The sequence below is a fragment of the Rhopalosiphum maidis genome, chromosome 4 (genome assembly GCF_003676215.2).
Source record: "Rhopalosiphum maidis isolate BTI-1 chromosome 4, ASM367621v3, whole genome shotgun sequence".
Classification (NCBI taxonomy): domain Eukaryota; kingdom Metazoa; phylum Arthropoda; class Insecta; order Hemiptera; family Aphididae; genus Rhopalosiphum; species Rhopalosiphum maidis.
This window is the reverse complement of record NC_040880.1, coordinates 44,821,752-44,838,285: the sequence shown is the minus strand read 5'-3', so window position 1 is coordinate 44,838,285 and position 16,534 is coordinate 44,821,752. Positions and strand designations below refer to the sequence as shown.

The following is a 16,534-nucleotide window of genomic DNA, read 5'->3' as shown; positions in this document are numbered from 1 at the left end:
ATCATTATTCGTAGTTATTTTTATTATCCGTTCGCCGCAGTCACAGTAAATTGATATTTAATGGTTTAAGGCGTCCGAACGAAACATCACATTTTTATACTGTCGTCGCAGCTGTTCATACGTTTCAGACTAATACGAAATTCATCAGCCCCACAGACAGTGATTGGCGAAGAGGAGAATTTAATCGCCCAAATAGTTCCCCCCAAAAAAAAGTTTCACGTTTGACGAGTATTATTATTTAATGATATATAATATTGGAATGATAAAAAATCGTTCTTAAACATATTTGCTAAATCGTTATTGTAATTATTGTTATTAAAAAATATGATGCCAATGAAGGAAATTTAGTTCATTTAGTTCTCATCCGAATAATACAATTGTGTTTTCCCCAGAAACGTCTTCTTTTTTTTGTCAGTTTGCAGTATTTTTAATAATAAACGCATTAAGGTATAATATTCTATTTAACGTATGCAGTATCACTGTCACGCAGACAGTGAACATATATTATGCAGGTACGACGTATTTTTCATGGAAATTAATGTAAATCTAAACACTATCTTTTTCATTCGATTAAATGAGTACCTTTTATATAAGATGAGTTTAAATTTCACACATGTAATTCTTATTTGTATTTTAAATATCAAATTATTATCTTATATCATACCCTATTACCTTATTATCGAGCCTTATATTTTTTTAAATAATTTTAATATCTAAACAACACAAGTCAATAGCATTAACGAAACACGCAGTATTTAGTATTTACTATATAATTATATCGATATGAATATTTTATTATTATAAAAAAATATACTTATTAGTTATTGTTTTTACTTCACAATTTATTTTTTTTTATTTTAGACATCCAAACAATATGGAGCTAATTTATATAGTGTTTTACTTTACTTCCTATATTCTAAGTAGGTGGTAGTAGATTAATGTAATAATGTCTATATTTATTATGTTTACACTAATTTTTAAGCTACGTTCTTCTATAGTATTCTACTATTATTCTTTTTTTTCAAATTATATGATTTCACATTTTTATTAGCAATTTATAATTGTAAGATAACACAGATAAATTTATCTAGTACATTTGAATATATATTCACTAATGTCTTAAATCTTAGAATTATGTTATTATTATGTAAACATTAAATATAAGTTATTTTAAAATTCTTAATATTTTTTAGACTTTTAGTTAACCAATATGCAGCATACACATTGAATACCTATAACTGTTTCAATTATTCGCCTAATTTAAAAATTGATGTTCATGAGTGTAGGTACCTGCATTATATTATGTTTTTTTAAGCGAGCTTTGTATAAATTGCATTTTTTTCATCAAGTACTCAAAAATAAATAATATTTAATTAATATCTTATTAATTATTAGTTATTACGGTATGAAATTTTTTTTCATTTTTGTAATTAAAAAAATGCGAAGTATGTGATTTCAAATTGTTATACTTCATTATAGTATTTTGATCACGTTCCGGAACAATACTTTTTCTAGACAGAGCTACTAAAAGTTTTAAATATTTAATAAATTCTATAAGTTTGAAAACATAATATTATATTTATATTTGTACATTATATAAGTAGGTGCACACACATATTTTTATTTCTTATTATTCATGAATAATTAATATAAATCGCAGTGTTAAATGATTTTAGATTTGTATATCTATGCCAGTAATAGCGTAATACAATATGTATATAATATATATAGGTATCTTGTACATAACTAAAGCAAATAAATCTTAAATGCTCTAAATTGAGATTATGTTCTGTCATTTTATATGAAAATACACAGTTTTGCCTTATGCAGTATACTTAATTCATCAAAACTGACGATTTTACTTCTATACATATTATTATTTTTTCAAATTTGAGATAAGTATTTGGGAACTGTAAAACAATATATCATTAGATACTTAAGTTTACAGCCATGAACATAAAACATTACCATCTCGATGGTATTTTTATTTTAGTGTTCAGTTTGTACCTATCTTTTTAAATGATGTCTTTTTTTTTTTTTATATTATTCGAAGTATTTGAAAACATTTCATCAATGATTTAGTGTTATATTCTTAAATAAAATTAGTATACACTCGGTTTTTATTATATATTGTTTTTATTTGTATAAGAACCAAAAATTCGGTATAATAAAATTGTCGTTTATTTTATTTTACTTGAGTATCACGTAATTAATTTTATCATTATAAAGTTACATCAAATTAATTTAATAACATTATATAATAATACAACGATATATATAAATATTGTAATAATCTCATACATTAGTTGTTGTAGGGTTAATTTCATTGTCAATAATGTCGCCAAGTAAATATTTTTCGAATTTTCAATTGTTTATTTTATTTGCTTATAATAATAATTATTATAATTAATTGTATAACTGTGTAATGGGTTTGATGCAAGACATTGTATTATGGTTCGTTGTACCAACGACGCTATAAAGTATCTCATAAGTCGTGCCTTTCTCCAGATCGATTCCTACAGGTCAAACCCCATAGGTTACAATGACCATTAATTCATAATATAATATATAATGTACATAGTATTCAACCGAATTCACTTTCTCGACTTTGTGTTTTCATTTTATTTTCTGGAATTTTTACTTGATAGATAATATTTTTTCCCTTTATATTATATTAACATGATCTATACACCATATACGTTTTAAACAAATTTTATTCTCGCAAAACGTATTATAATATTGAATTAATATTTTTTTAGAACGGTTCTGTGGTCCCGGAGAGACACTCAGCTCCGCCACCTCCGCCGCCCCGGTCTGACGTAATCAAACAGCAGCTTCAACACGCCAGCATCAACAATAACACGATCGTTACCATATCGTCCACGGAGCCCACTAAGGAACAGTTGGAGAGCATCAAGAAATACCAGGTAAATGTTATGACTTTATGAGATAACCACTTGGGTTATAATATAACCCACTTGAATATACAATATATCATGTATGAGGCGATGACATGTATTAACGGAGACACCCTATGTCTATAAACGACACCCTCTCCCACGACTCTCTTCCGATCACACTGCTATTATTAGCGATCTGATAAAAGTTCGACGCGAAACGATCCTGTTTCGATTTCGGACAAATTATTTTGAAATTACAATAAATGTACATGACATAATCTTATTACATTAAAAACTAGTTGTATATTAAACTAAAAAAAAATTGCACTAAAATATTAGCACTAAGTCCTAATTTTGGCAGTAGTTATTAATTATATGAGAAAATCTAATTAAACTTAACTACGCCAGTTATTTAAATATTGCATCAATTATCATAACTCAGTGTCGTTATTTCAAGTTCTGCTTGACGAAGGCGAAGTTTCAACTTGCCTTAGAAATTGTTTTCTTTCCGATTATTTCATATTTCCATGTTCAACTATATTTTCAACTATGTAAGTCATATAGTAGTATTTTGTTCATAATATTTTATTTTATATTATTAATATTATTATGGCCTCTGGATCTGCTGTATATATATTCTGTTGTATTCAACTAATAGTTCAAAAACAAAAAAAATGTCTTTATTATTTTCATACTAAATTCTCGATCACATTTAAATACATTTTATATTTAGGCCGAACAAGCAGCTAAAAGTTAACAACTATCAATAAACTTGAATGTATGCGAAAATAAAATGTAGAAAAATCAATACTGCCTATAATAAAGCATAAATATGCGATGACTAACAAAAGTATTAACGTTAAGTTAATAATGAAACCATAGTTTAAAATAATGTATATAATACGTTAATCGATAGTTATTATCAAGAGAAAAGAAGAGGGCATATTTTAACACCATTAAATCAATCGATATTATATGAACTGAAAAACATTAAATAATTAACCATCGTTTGACGGCATATCATGAATTTTTTTAAACTACTGAGCGCAGATATTAAAATGGTAAATATTGTAAAATGCAACCTCCCCACAAAAAAAAAAAATAAATAAATTATGGTACTTGTAAAACAAAATAGAAAGCGTATTCTGCGAGTATAATTTTAAATTTCCGAAATTTCTAGGATGAAATTTAAAAATGAAAAAAATAAACCTAACATATATTTTTTCTGTGTATAACTTTAAAATATTCTTTGAATTTGGAAGTATATCTAATAGAGTGTCATACACTGGTAAGTTCTTTAATATGTATATTTAAATATTTAATTTTTGATCAGAATTTGGATTTCTATTTTTCATCGTGTAAATCGTAGTTTCATGTACGTGTCTTGTAGCTTTTCGTTATTACTTCCGGTCATCCGATGTCAATATTATTCAATTTGTAATTCGTTCATCATTTTATTTGTTGTTTTTTATACGGTTTTCCGAGTTACCCCGACGACGATGATATTATTATGCATTATTATCGCTCACGTACGCGGTGTATTATCCTCTCCTCGCGATGCTTCGCGATCCCGTAAAATTCGCGTCGGTTAATTGTTCCGTGACGATACGAATGACACGGACAGATTGATTATAATATTAGAATATACTGTTTTTTTTTCGGGAACACCGTAGGTACAGTACCTATATACAACTACTGGCATTGTGCAGCGTGTATATAGGTGTATGCACGACGGTGTATACTGCAGGTATCTCTCGTATGACCTTCGCATTCCACCATATATCTACACCGAACCGTTACCGGTGGGGGTGGGTAGGGGCTATATAATAAACGATACCTATACGCACATACTCAAATACACACATATACACGTATATATATGTGGTGTATACCTACTGCAGCTGATGATCGCATACATATACGTTATATTTGTACACATTCAACGCGAACATTCTTCAACACTTATATATTTATATATTTATAAATATATATAATAGTGAGAGTAGTTATCATATAATATACAATTATTCATTTTCCCGAAGATTTATGCATATTTTTTATTATTTTTTTGTTATCAAATAAAAATGCAGATCTAATGGCACTAAAATAATATTTTATCCTCTCTGCAATGTAAACATTCGCATTATAATATAATATTTTGTCCGTTCGTTATAATAATAGCTGTATTCTACATGTTGACGAATTTTATACCATTGAAAATTGTCGATATTTCACGCAAAAAATATTGTATTCAAGGGCAAGAACGCGTGTACCTTCCTGTACCTGCTGTTTATTATATTATACGACGTTTGTTCCTTCGTAAATACTAGATTAGGCACGAGAAATACAATATATACTTTAGTATAAAGGTTCACGCGTTCATTTTTTTTTTTTTTAAAACAAAAAACTTAACAATATATTACGTTTTGAATAAGACGCCGTATTTATGAGTCTAGAACAAAAAAATTGTGTACGCGATTCGAAAATACTCGACTCATAAAATAATACTGATGAGGAGAAAAAAATATCACGATTGTTGCTGCAATTGTTTAAAAATAATGAAAAATATTTGTTTGTATTTTCCATATTATTATATTCAAGTAGTAAGATGATACAATACTTTGATAGTATATCAGTTGATATTTTTATAGTATGTTTAGTAATAATACTGGTTTTATAATATGACTGATCAATTTTTTTATTTCATAAACATTCTGACACAACGATTTTATAGTTAACAAGACGGTAGATCGTTGATGTCGAATCATCGATGATGATGCGGCGGTGATAATATTTTATAATACTGACTTATAATATTCAGTTTTCCCGTAATAACGGTGGTGCACGAAGTCAATGAAAATCATCTTTTAAGTTCGGAAAAAAGTGTTCAACGTGGTCAACTAAATATATACATACATATCAATGACAAACAGGTCTCACGAATTTCTCGAACGTGGGAAAATAGATGGCGATCTGCACTAGTATATATAATATTATATTGGTCGGTCGCTCCCCGGTAATAATAATGGTCCGCGTTCCAGAATATACTTTACCCGCCGCAGCAGAGTCATTGAATCGTTATGATGATGGCGTTTTACAAGCAAACGAACTATACTTACTTACAGGTCTGTATCAATGTTCGTATGGCATAAACTATTTGGGAAACCCTCCTTCGTCATCGAACTCAAATGATGATAGCAAGCAGACATGTGTACAGGGTGATCCGTTTGTACGATGACTATTATTATAATTTAATTTTCTCACGCGATTGTTGCGTTCTTATAACACTACAATATTTTTACAAGATGTACTAATTTTTATCTCCGAAGTGGTTTTTATAGACGTTTTAATTACAAGCTATTTTATTGATTTCATAAAAAATGTAATTCTTGTTATAGTTACTTCAAAGAGTAATATGTTAAATAATTTTTTTAAATTTTAAAATATTGACTGAAAATTAGAGAGTGTAGCCATATAAATGGATTATTCTGTATAATATAATATTTTACATCGTATTATATATAATAGTATTTGACTGATCAGATTTCTTCGGGGGAAAAATATTACGTTACTTAATATTTAGTTTATTATTTATCATTATCGCCGTCTGTATTCTCAATAATTTTTTTCTCGTCGTATTTTACGATTCACGCAGAAATAAACATTCCAGGTGAAACATAAGATGCTTTCCAAATGAAGTATTACGAAAAAAAAACATATTTTTTTTCTCATTCAAAATGTCGATTCGCGGTACTGCATCATACGCGCATTTTTCTCATCGCCGCGTGTGTGCGCGCGTGTGATGCAAAATATACGATTTAGAAAATGATAACATGTATTTTTTTCACTATATGCGTACACGTCACCCTTCAGGTTGGTATATAATATTATATTATGCGATAATATCATACAAACGATTTAGAATGCTGAATAAAACGCTACAGGGACAGGGGAGGTAATATGTATACAGAATGATTCACGAAGCATCTTCACCCCAATTTTTTTTTTATAATGAATTCATTCAAATTCTGATTGATGGTGTTCTTAGGTAAATACCTGCATAAGGACTATATTATTTTAAAATTTTTAAACTATCATAACATTTGGAAAATGTTTTTTATAGTGTTGATAATAAACAAAAACTTCTTTTCCCCCATAAGATCATCTATTTTACTGTACATTATTAGAAAATGGTATTTTTTTAAATGTTGATGTATCTAAATCAATATTTTAATTAGTGATTTTGAAGATGATACGAAGGATTATAGGGTTGAAAGATATGGTGGTATAATGATATGAAATTTATAGTAATTTATATTAATTTATATAAATATCATATAGTACAGTGGTCTTCGACCTTTTTATAGACTCGCTACCCACTATTTTAGTCCTATATTTTTCGCGACCCATGTAAGCTTTGTAGAAAAACAAAAATAAGGCTAAGTGTTGCTAATTGCTTAATGTTTTATTGCAGTACTAATTTATATTGTGATTTGATATTCGTTATATTATAAAATATAAATTATATAAACGGTATTTTAATTTATTTGATATTTATTTAATATATTAAACTTAATTTTTATTTTAAAAAGAAGACTTATCGCAAATCAATTTTAAAGCATACACGACCCAAAAATGGGTCGTAAACCACTGGTTGAAGACCATTGATATACTATTAAAAATTTTCCTAATATAATAAGTACTAGACTTAGTATATGATTTATTTTAAATTTTAAAACCTAACCAAACCATTATTAAAGGATATCCATTATCTTTTGAATAATATACATTTTCAAAATATTATCTCCGTAACAATTTACAGTAAAAAAGTGAAAATCCATAGAATAAGGGATAAAGGAGGGGTGAGCACGTTTGACGAATCATCCTGTATAATATTGTTTATTATTATAAAATGAAAAAATGTTATTATATACAGGCTCTTATGTCTGAGGAGCAGGTGCAGTTATTATGCATTGTACTTATATGTAGGTAAGCGTACCGATATTTTTCACATGAGAATTTTTGATACAGGTGTCCATCACGGTAGTTACATAACAGGTGTCTCGAATATTGTTTCATTATTGCATAACTCCGGATAGTGATAAAAAACATTAATAAAATGCAAAATAATTTTATATTTTCAAAATATATCTGCAGCAACAATCGAATAATGTGCAGTGTTGTAGTGATTATAGTCGCACAGCTCCTATAAAGTTATAAACCATTTTACAATGATTACTATTGAAACAGTTAGCAGTGGTGTGTTTTTTAAAACTCTGAGTCGTGTTAAATGTTATTGGCCATCTCTGCAGTAGTACTTAGATAGTAGTAAATATTATATATACAAAACAAAAAACACGATATGTGTGTATAGTAATTGTGTGTACAAAACATTGGCCCGTATATGTGGTTTACGTGCACTGTAGTTTTCGTGCAATATGTACACATTTCATTTCACCAGTACTCGAGATTACGTGCGTTGTCGGAGAGATAAAAAAAAAAATTAGTGTTTTAATGGGCTTTCGCTCATTACGGGTTTTGTCGTACGTCTAAGCGATTGTGCACCGCAGCGCGTACGCCTACCTTTAGATGCGATGGCTCGTATTGGATTGGTAATTATGGTTTTATTTTCCGTTTTAAATTTAAAATTAATGTTTTTAAGCAAATATATAGTTTCACATTCCCGTGGTCAAATTCATGGCCTCAAATTTTCATTAATCGTATATTTCTATATTACAATAGATATCTGGCTGACTCTTGAGTTGCGATACGTAGGTATACTTACAACATTATTTCCTAGATATATATCATAATAGACATTTTATGAGTTAAAAACGCTTTACTTAATCATTTATTAATGATTTTTATTAAATCAGTGAAGTAAGATACCTAGTACACATATTAACGTATTTGATATTAATTTAACGTTCACGAATCGTGTATACCTATATAAAAGATAAAACTAAAGCTGACAAATTGATTTTGTGTACAAATTGTTAGTATATGATACTACTGTTATCAACTCAGAAAATCATTTTTTAATAATTAATCTCCGATTTTATAAAAAGTGTTCGCTCCGATCTCGAATCTTAGTTTACCTCAATAATTGTTAAAATTAAAAATATATATTATTTATTAGGGTTTAAATATTTTGTACTAAGAGTAGAAAACAATTTCATATTTCAATGATATTTAATTCATAATACAATGTTGCAAAATGTAACGAATTTAATTGTATAGATGGTATTGTGTGATTCAATTTGAATGTAGAACAATAAATATGATAATAATTATTATTATAAAATAAACGAAATATAATTTATTTTCGTAATACTATTACTAGTATTGTTAAAATAATTATAGTTGTCCTTACATAAAATTAAATAAATTTATTTCTCTGAGTAGATTTAAAATCGAAAATTCAAAGTAATTTTGACGTGATTCAAAAGGACTACTTTGAAATTTTTTAATATTATGTTTAATATAATCATAATGATTTCGTTTACAATTTTGCACATAGATATAATTAACTATGTAGTAAAATATAAAAAGAAACAAATATTAATCTCACAAAAAAACCACAAGTTGTTAGTCCTGAAACTTAGAAAAACTGTCTAGTTGTGTGTATAGAAACTAACATTTTAGATTTTAAAATTGTGTAGGAATAACCAACATTTTGTATCAAAATTTTACCTGTACCTATATAGGAAAAACTATATCATGTTTATCCATGTATGGTTTACTCGCAATTATGTTTTATGTTTAGAAAATTAAAATTTCCCATATAAGTATATTCCTCGAAAATAACAAACCCTATTTGGTAAATTGTAACTGCTTTTTATGTCGACACATTCGATTCAAATTTTATGAGTCAATCGAACAAACTGTTAGCATACATTAAATTATAATCACAATATACATAATATTAAACTAAAACAGTATAAAGCATATTCTTATACCTATTTAAGAAATGGTAGAATCATTTCATACATATTGCCATGTAGCCATGTAGGTGTGCGGTAGAACAATGATTTCTATTCAATTCGGAGTCGACCTGATTGAATCATATTGTTTCATGCTTATAAGTTATAATAATGTCGACAGAGCAAGAGAATACTTCATTAATTTTAATCTTATCTGCAGCAGTGACGTATTTTGTGAGGTAACAAACCGAGAAAATGTATACATTGTGCATATAATAATAATAATAATAATATTAGCGTTAAATAGTTATTTGCAGCTTTATTCAAATAATCAAATTTTACGATTCCTGTTTAATACACTCGCCAATTTAAATAACTCAAACACTAAGTACCCCAGAAATTATAATGTATTAGTAGGTAAAGCCTACGGTACACGCAAGTGTCGATTTGATGTCATAATAATAAAATAAGTTTTGTTTTATCTCGAATATATTATCGTTGTATCATAACACTAAGACACCTGTAGGTATAAAACACGAATAACAATAATGTAATATATACACGAAGATAATATTTATCAATAAACTTCTAAGCCGAGACCACTACGAGTGTCTCTATGCAAGGTATACCTAATATTATTGTAAAAATACGTGCAACGCGATACAAACATATACAATGCTTACGAATTGTTACGGCCACTATACTATTATTATTATTACTATACTTTCATAACGCATATAAGCAAACCGAATAAAATAATGATATAAAACGTAGTTTTGTTTTTCGTAGAAAATTCGTGCAGATTTCTTTTGCTCAACAACTGATGACCTCTCTCGTCCTCGTGTATAATTTCTCGAGTCGTATACCATCTAAAGTTTCTATACACTACAGCCGATATCGTGTAATATAATCACTTTGTCGTTGTTTGGTACCGACTGCAATATATTTTGTGGTCATCCGATAATAATTGTAATTTGTAGGAAACAAAAACAAACGAAAAAAAACCATATAGGTACCCACAATAATAAAATATCGTTATCGAGGTATATGCCGCGACGCGCGTGCATTACTCCTCCCAATCGGATGTGCCGTAGGAATACGCGCGCGGCAGCTTTATCCGGTCGTCCTCCGGACCGTAAACATAATAACAATAATACCCAATAATAATATAATGCCGGGATTTATGTATACATTTTTAACGTACTCAGACTACCTTGTACGCACGTCCGAGTGACACGCGAGTGGCTATATCTAATGTGATGCTGTATATTATATAATACGTTCGCAATTCGAATGACGGTCGATATTATGATGATTTCACGTACTCCGGTGATGGAACTTCACCACCGTCGGACGATGATTTTGGATTCGGTACCTATACCTACCTACCTACTTATACGTATATCATAATATGCCCGATATTTTGAAAATCTTTCACCGAAATTAATAATAATATGTCACGTATATATAGTACTATATATATATGATAATATTATACTGTAATAATAACGACGCGATTGTTTTACATGTGCATAGGACGCGTTGCGGAAGCGAAAAGAAGAAGAGGACAGGGTCGCTCAACAAAACGAATTTCTCAATCGGTCGTTGAGAGGGTCGAAAAAACTTCGGGAGCTCGAACACGAACCACCGGAAACGGGAATCGTCAACGACGGGTTTTCGTCGGAACAAGACGAGGACAACAATCGTACCACCATCGGTGCTGTGGACTATTCTGAAGAAGAATCGCAAGATCCGTATGAGCCGATATACAGGGTTGTGGGTAAGTGATACGATTTCAGTTTTTTAGTTTTTTTTTGTTTTTGCTTCGCAACCCGAAAAGAAACTCGCGCGAATCCCATGAAATTTTTCGTGAAAAGTACTTTCGTAATAAGTAATTAACTATATATATAAGCAAAGCCGCAGACTACATTATATAGCAATAAAATATATTTCATATTTCATTACTTTATTAAAGGGCGAAACCCTATACAACAATTTAAAACGTAATAGAATTTACAATTTAAATAATTAATACAAATAACACATACAAGTTTATAAAAGATAATAATTGCAATAATAATAAAGTATAATGATAGTATATAATATTTAAGTAGTAACTCATAATTGGTAATATAGAGCTGTAACTGTTATAAGTGCGTTTACATAAGATTAATTGATATGGTGAATACCAGAATGAACGTATATTGTATTAGCGCCACATTAGTTCGTTCCCACTCTCCTCGCTTGCTACTGGCGCTACTGACTTTTTAATGTAGAAACTTTAAATATAAATAATAAATACTGCTTTAGAATTAAATGCACCTGCGATTATTAGGTGATACATATTTATTAGTACGATTTATACCATATTTATTTTGATATAACATAATATTATACTTAAATATTAATATACCAATTAAAATGTAATGTATAGCGTTTATTTATAATATTGACAAGTGAGAACTGCAACAGCAATTTATATGTAAAAGCACATCGAGCAATTTTAATATATATTTATATAATAATAATAATAATAATAATATTACGATTATAATATAATAATCCAATAAACACATGAACGTTATATTAAAAATATTAATAATATATAATGTGTATATATTCAACCATTACAACGTAAAGATTAAAATTAAAGGTAATGTGTAATTTATCATGACATTTTTTTAATATTATTACAAAAACTAATAAACCACCCCGGAAAAGTGCCCCCTTTGTCGTCCTTCTTAATACAGCTCTGGCGCTAAGTACCACGTCGATTAGGTATTTATAAAAACTCTGATTCGTATAGATTTATTTTTATCTTCTCAAGATGTGTCACTAGACGAATTTATAATATCCATTTTAGCACGAGACGCTATTCTCGTATACGTCGTATACCATCGGGGAAAAAAAACGAGGTAGGTTTCTATGCCTTGGTGGGAAGGGGAAAACTACGAGAGTTATCCTCATTGTGTTCCGGTCGGAAACACCGTAATGGAATGCTATATGTTGTTATGATGTCGTCAGGCATTCAGGTCACGTCGTTCTATAGTATTCCACTACATAGGTACTTGCAGTCGGCCACCACGAGCACGCCCTGTGCATAACAACCTGTCACCAACACTCGTGACGACAATATTATTATTATTATTATTATTATTATTATTATTACTATACAGTGTGTGTGCGGTGGCGTGGCATATGTAGTATGTACCATACACATACGTGTACGATGTACGTACACATTATAATAGATTTAAACTTTACGTCAGTCGTGTCGCACACTTAGTCGGTCGTTAGACGTTTCGTCGCATTTTCATCATTCTCGTCGTTGTTGTTTTACAGGGTATGGCGAACTAATAGCCGCGCTCCAGAGGATACACTTGCAGCTGAAAAAGAACGGGATCTACATTGGTAACAAGTCAGATCCGGACGTCTCTGTGATTCAATGCCTGTTGTTGAACCCGGAATTCGTCCGCGTGCTGTCTGTGCACAACAAGGTGCAGCAGTTGTGGCCTCCTACCACGACCAAGAGGCCGGTGACTCCGGAAGCGCAAAATTTGGTCCGAGACGTAAGTCCATGCTTTTATGTTATTGTTTTTTTTTTCGATTTCGTGTTTCCACCAAGGTGTCATTTTTAATTTTTTTGCTTTTATTATTGTTGATGATAAAACAGTGTCTCGAGAGCATTCAGAACAGTGATTTGCCTGAAGCATCCGAACTCGCTAAATTATTGTCCCAGTATGAAATCGAAGGCGTCCTCTGGGCCCACGACACTATAGCTCAGGACGTGTTGCCACAAGACGACGAGGCTACTACAGAGGTAACAGTCACGCTGCCCGCCAACGATTCATCGATGTACAACACGGACCAACATCCTCCCAACATCACAATTATCAATATAGAAAAAACCAACGAACCATTGGTGCGTTATTTTAACATTTTTTTTTTATCCATTCAAACAATAAATTATAAAACTCGTGTCTTGTGTACAGGGTGCCACTGTTCGAAATGATGGCGATGCGGTGATTATCGGCCGAATAGTCAGAGGTGGCGCTGCAGAAAAAAGTGGACTACTCCACGAGGGCGATGAAGTGTTGGAGGTGAATGGTGTAGAAATGCGTGGCAAGTCCATAAATGATGTCTGTGATATTCTGTCCGTGATGACTGGACCTTTAACGTTCATGATTGTGCCGAGTGCTAATCGGGTTACATATCAGAACACAAACGGGAACAGAGAAAATTTCATTGTAAGTTTTTTTTATCTGTTTATTGTTTGGTATTTCATTGGCACTTGAACTGGTATAGTTCTTTTTAAATTTAGATGAAAATTCTACTTCTTAAAATTATCTATTTTTAACCTTATAAATACCAATAATATTTAAAACATAATTTATTTAATCTTTTTACATAGGTATCTATTTTATAGGTATGCTAATCGTATAGTCAACAAAATATTAAATACTGTACTGTTACTTTTAAATACCTATAATACGTAAATTAGAAATTATACGTTTTAATAAAATATATTCTAAAATAATAAAAATGTAAGTCATTCATTAATATAGTGAAATAATCATATTATTGAATTAATAAAAAAATAAATACAATATGTACTTAATATGGTCTGTGATTTATGAATATTAATAATGTTAGCATTTTTTAATGTGTTGATAATGCATTAATATTTCTTATGCACCATTACAGATGCATATGAAAGCTCACTTCGATTATGATCCTGAAGATGATGGTTACATTCCATGCAGAGAGCTGGGCATCAGTTTCCAAAAGGGCGAAATCTTACATGTTATATCTCAAGAAGACGCTAACTGGTGGCAAGCGTTCAGAGAAGGTGAAGAAGATCAAACATTAGCTGGTCTTATACCAAGCAAATCTTTTCAACACCAACGTGAAGCATTAAAACAAACCATAACTGGCGATAAGCCTGGCAAAGATAAACCCAAAAAACAAAATACGCTTCTTTGTGGCAAAAAGAACCTGAAAAAAAGAAAAAAGAAGTCACTGTATCAAGATGGAGGTTACCCTATTTATTCTTCAAACTCTGATGGTAAAATAAAAAAAATATTTTTAATATTTATATCTAGTTTATTAAAATATTTTTTTTTAACACTTTATAATTATTATCGTATAGAATATGAAGCCGAAGAGATACTGACTTATGAAGAAGTGGCATTATATTATCCACGGGCAAACCATAAAAGGCCAATTGTGTTGATTGGCCCACCTAACATTGGTCGACATGAACTAAGACAAAGATTAATGGAAGACCGAGATAGGTTTGCAGCTGCTATTCCTCGTAAGTGTTAATATAATCATAGTTTTATTATTAAATACATGTGTTAGTCTGATTAATTTTTATAGGTTTTATATAGAATTTTCCTTCATAATAGAATTGTTTTTTAATTTGTTATATCGTGTTTTTTAGATACTAGCAGAGCGAAAAAAGATGGAGAAATTGATGGTCAAGATTATCATTTTATCACCAGGGTTCAGTTTGAATCAGACATTTTGTCGAGGAAGTTTGTTGAACATGGTGAATACGAGAAGGCTTATTACGGTAATATATATATATATATAAAAGAATAATTCTTATAAGATACATAAATTAAAGTAAAAATCATAAATTTACAGGTACGTCGCTCGATGCCATTCGGTCGGTGGTTAACTACAGTAAGATATGCGTCTTAAACCTACACCCCCAGTCGTTGAAAATTCTCCGGAGTTCCGATTTGAAGCCCTTTGTTGTGTTTGTGGCGCCACCTCCTTTAGAAAAACTTCGCCAAAAGAGGTTAAAGAACGGTGAACCTTACAAAGTATGTATTGCTGTAGTATAATATTTAACAAACTATACTAAATTTGTATCTCGATTATGTTATTAATAATATTAATTTGTAGGAGGAAGAACTGAAAGAAATCATAGAGAAGGCAAGAGAAATGGAAGATAAATTTGGCCATTACTTCGATATGATCATCATCAATAATGACACCGAGAGAGCGTATCACCAACTATTAAATGAAATAAATAGTCTAGAAAGAGAACCTCAATGGGTGCCAGTTACTTGGGTAAAAACTGCGTCATAGCGTTAAACGATGGATATTATTATTATTATTATTATTATTATTATTATTATTATTATTATCATTGTTACATTGTAAAAAGTTCATGATGACTGATGAACAGAAAAAAAACGGTGCTTACCGAACAAGTCGATTGGTTGTCATGCGTTCGGTATAGGCATACAAAAAACTGTACGTTTAAGTTAAAATAATATTATGTGTTATGTTTGTACAGATTGAATAATGGAAAAAAAAGTAATGTGATATAATATTACCTTAACTATAGTATAGTACAGTGTTATATGTAAACGATGACCAATAAAAAGCCATCAACTTTGCCATTTTAGTATGTATAACTATAATATAGTCCTCGAATGAATGTTTTCCGTTGATTCCCCGTCAAAAAGTTGACTATATATTATAATATTATACAACACACAAGCTATTCGGAAACTTCTCGTAAATTTTTATAAAACGACTGAGCCCCACTCTTGTACGAACCCCTAATGTAATATGTAAGTATACAATAATGTATTGTCAATACTTGTTCAATTATTTTTGTGATTGTGAATGTTTAGAATTATATTGTTTTATTGTTTCTCTGTACACGAGGTGTACACAAATCATAATATTATT

At 30.0% G+C, this 16,534-nt stretch overlaps 1 protein-coding gene across 3 annotated transcripts in view; it reads left to right on the top strand.

Moving 5' to 3' along the window:
• Positions 1-16,239, top strand: part of LOC113556272 (MAGUK p55 subfamily member 5) — a 50,069-nt gene extending 33,830 nt beyond the window's left edge. For all 3 annotated transcript variants that reach the window (XM_026961122.1, XM_026961123.1, XM_026961124.1), the window contains 10 exons: positions 2,760-2,927; positions 11,360-11,603; positions 13,166-13,392; positions 13,497-13,745; positions 13,816-14,070; positions 14,528-14,888; positions 14,973-15,137; positions 15,267-15,398; positions 15,473-15,654; positions 15,737-16,239. In XM_026961122.1, coding sequence (XP_026816923.1) covers positions 2,760-2,927; positions 11,360-11,603; positions 13,166-13,392; positions 13,497-13,745; positions 13,816-14,070; positions 14,528-14,888; positions 14,973-15,137; positions 15,267-15,398; positions 15,473-15,654; positions 15,737-15,922 — 2,169 coding nt within the window. In that variant the 3' untranslated portion in view covers positions 15,923-16,239. The remainder of the gene's footprint in view (positions 1-2,759; positions 2,928-11,359; positions 11,604-13,165; positions 13,393-13,496; positions 13,746-13,815; positions 14,071-14,527; positions 14,889-14,972; positions 15,138-15,266; positions 15,399-15,472; positions 15,655-15,736) is intronic.
• The last annotated feature ends 295 nt before the right edge of the window (positions 16,240-16,534 follow it).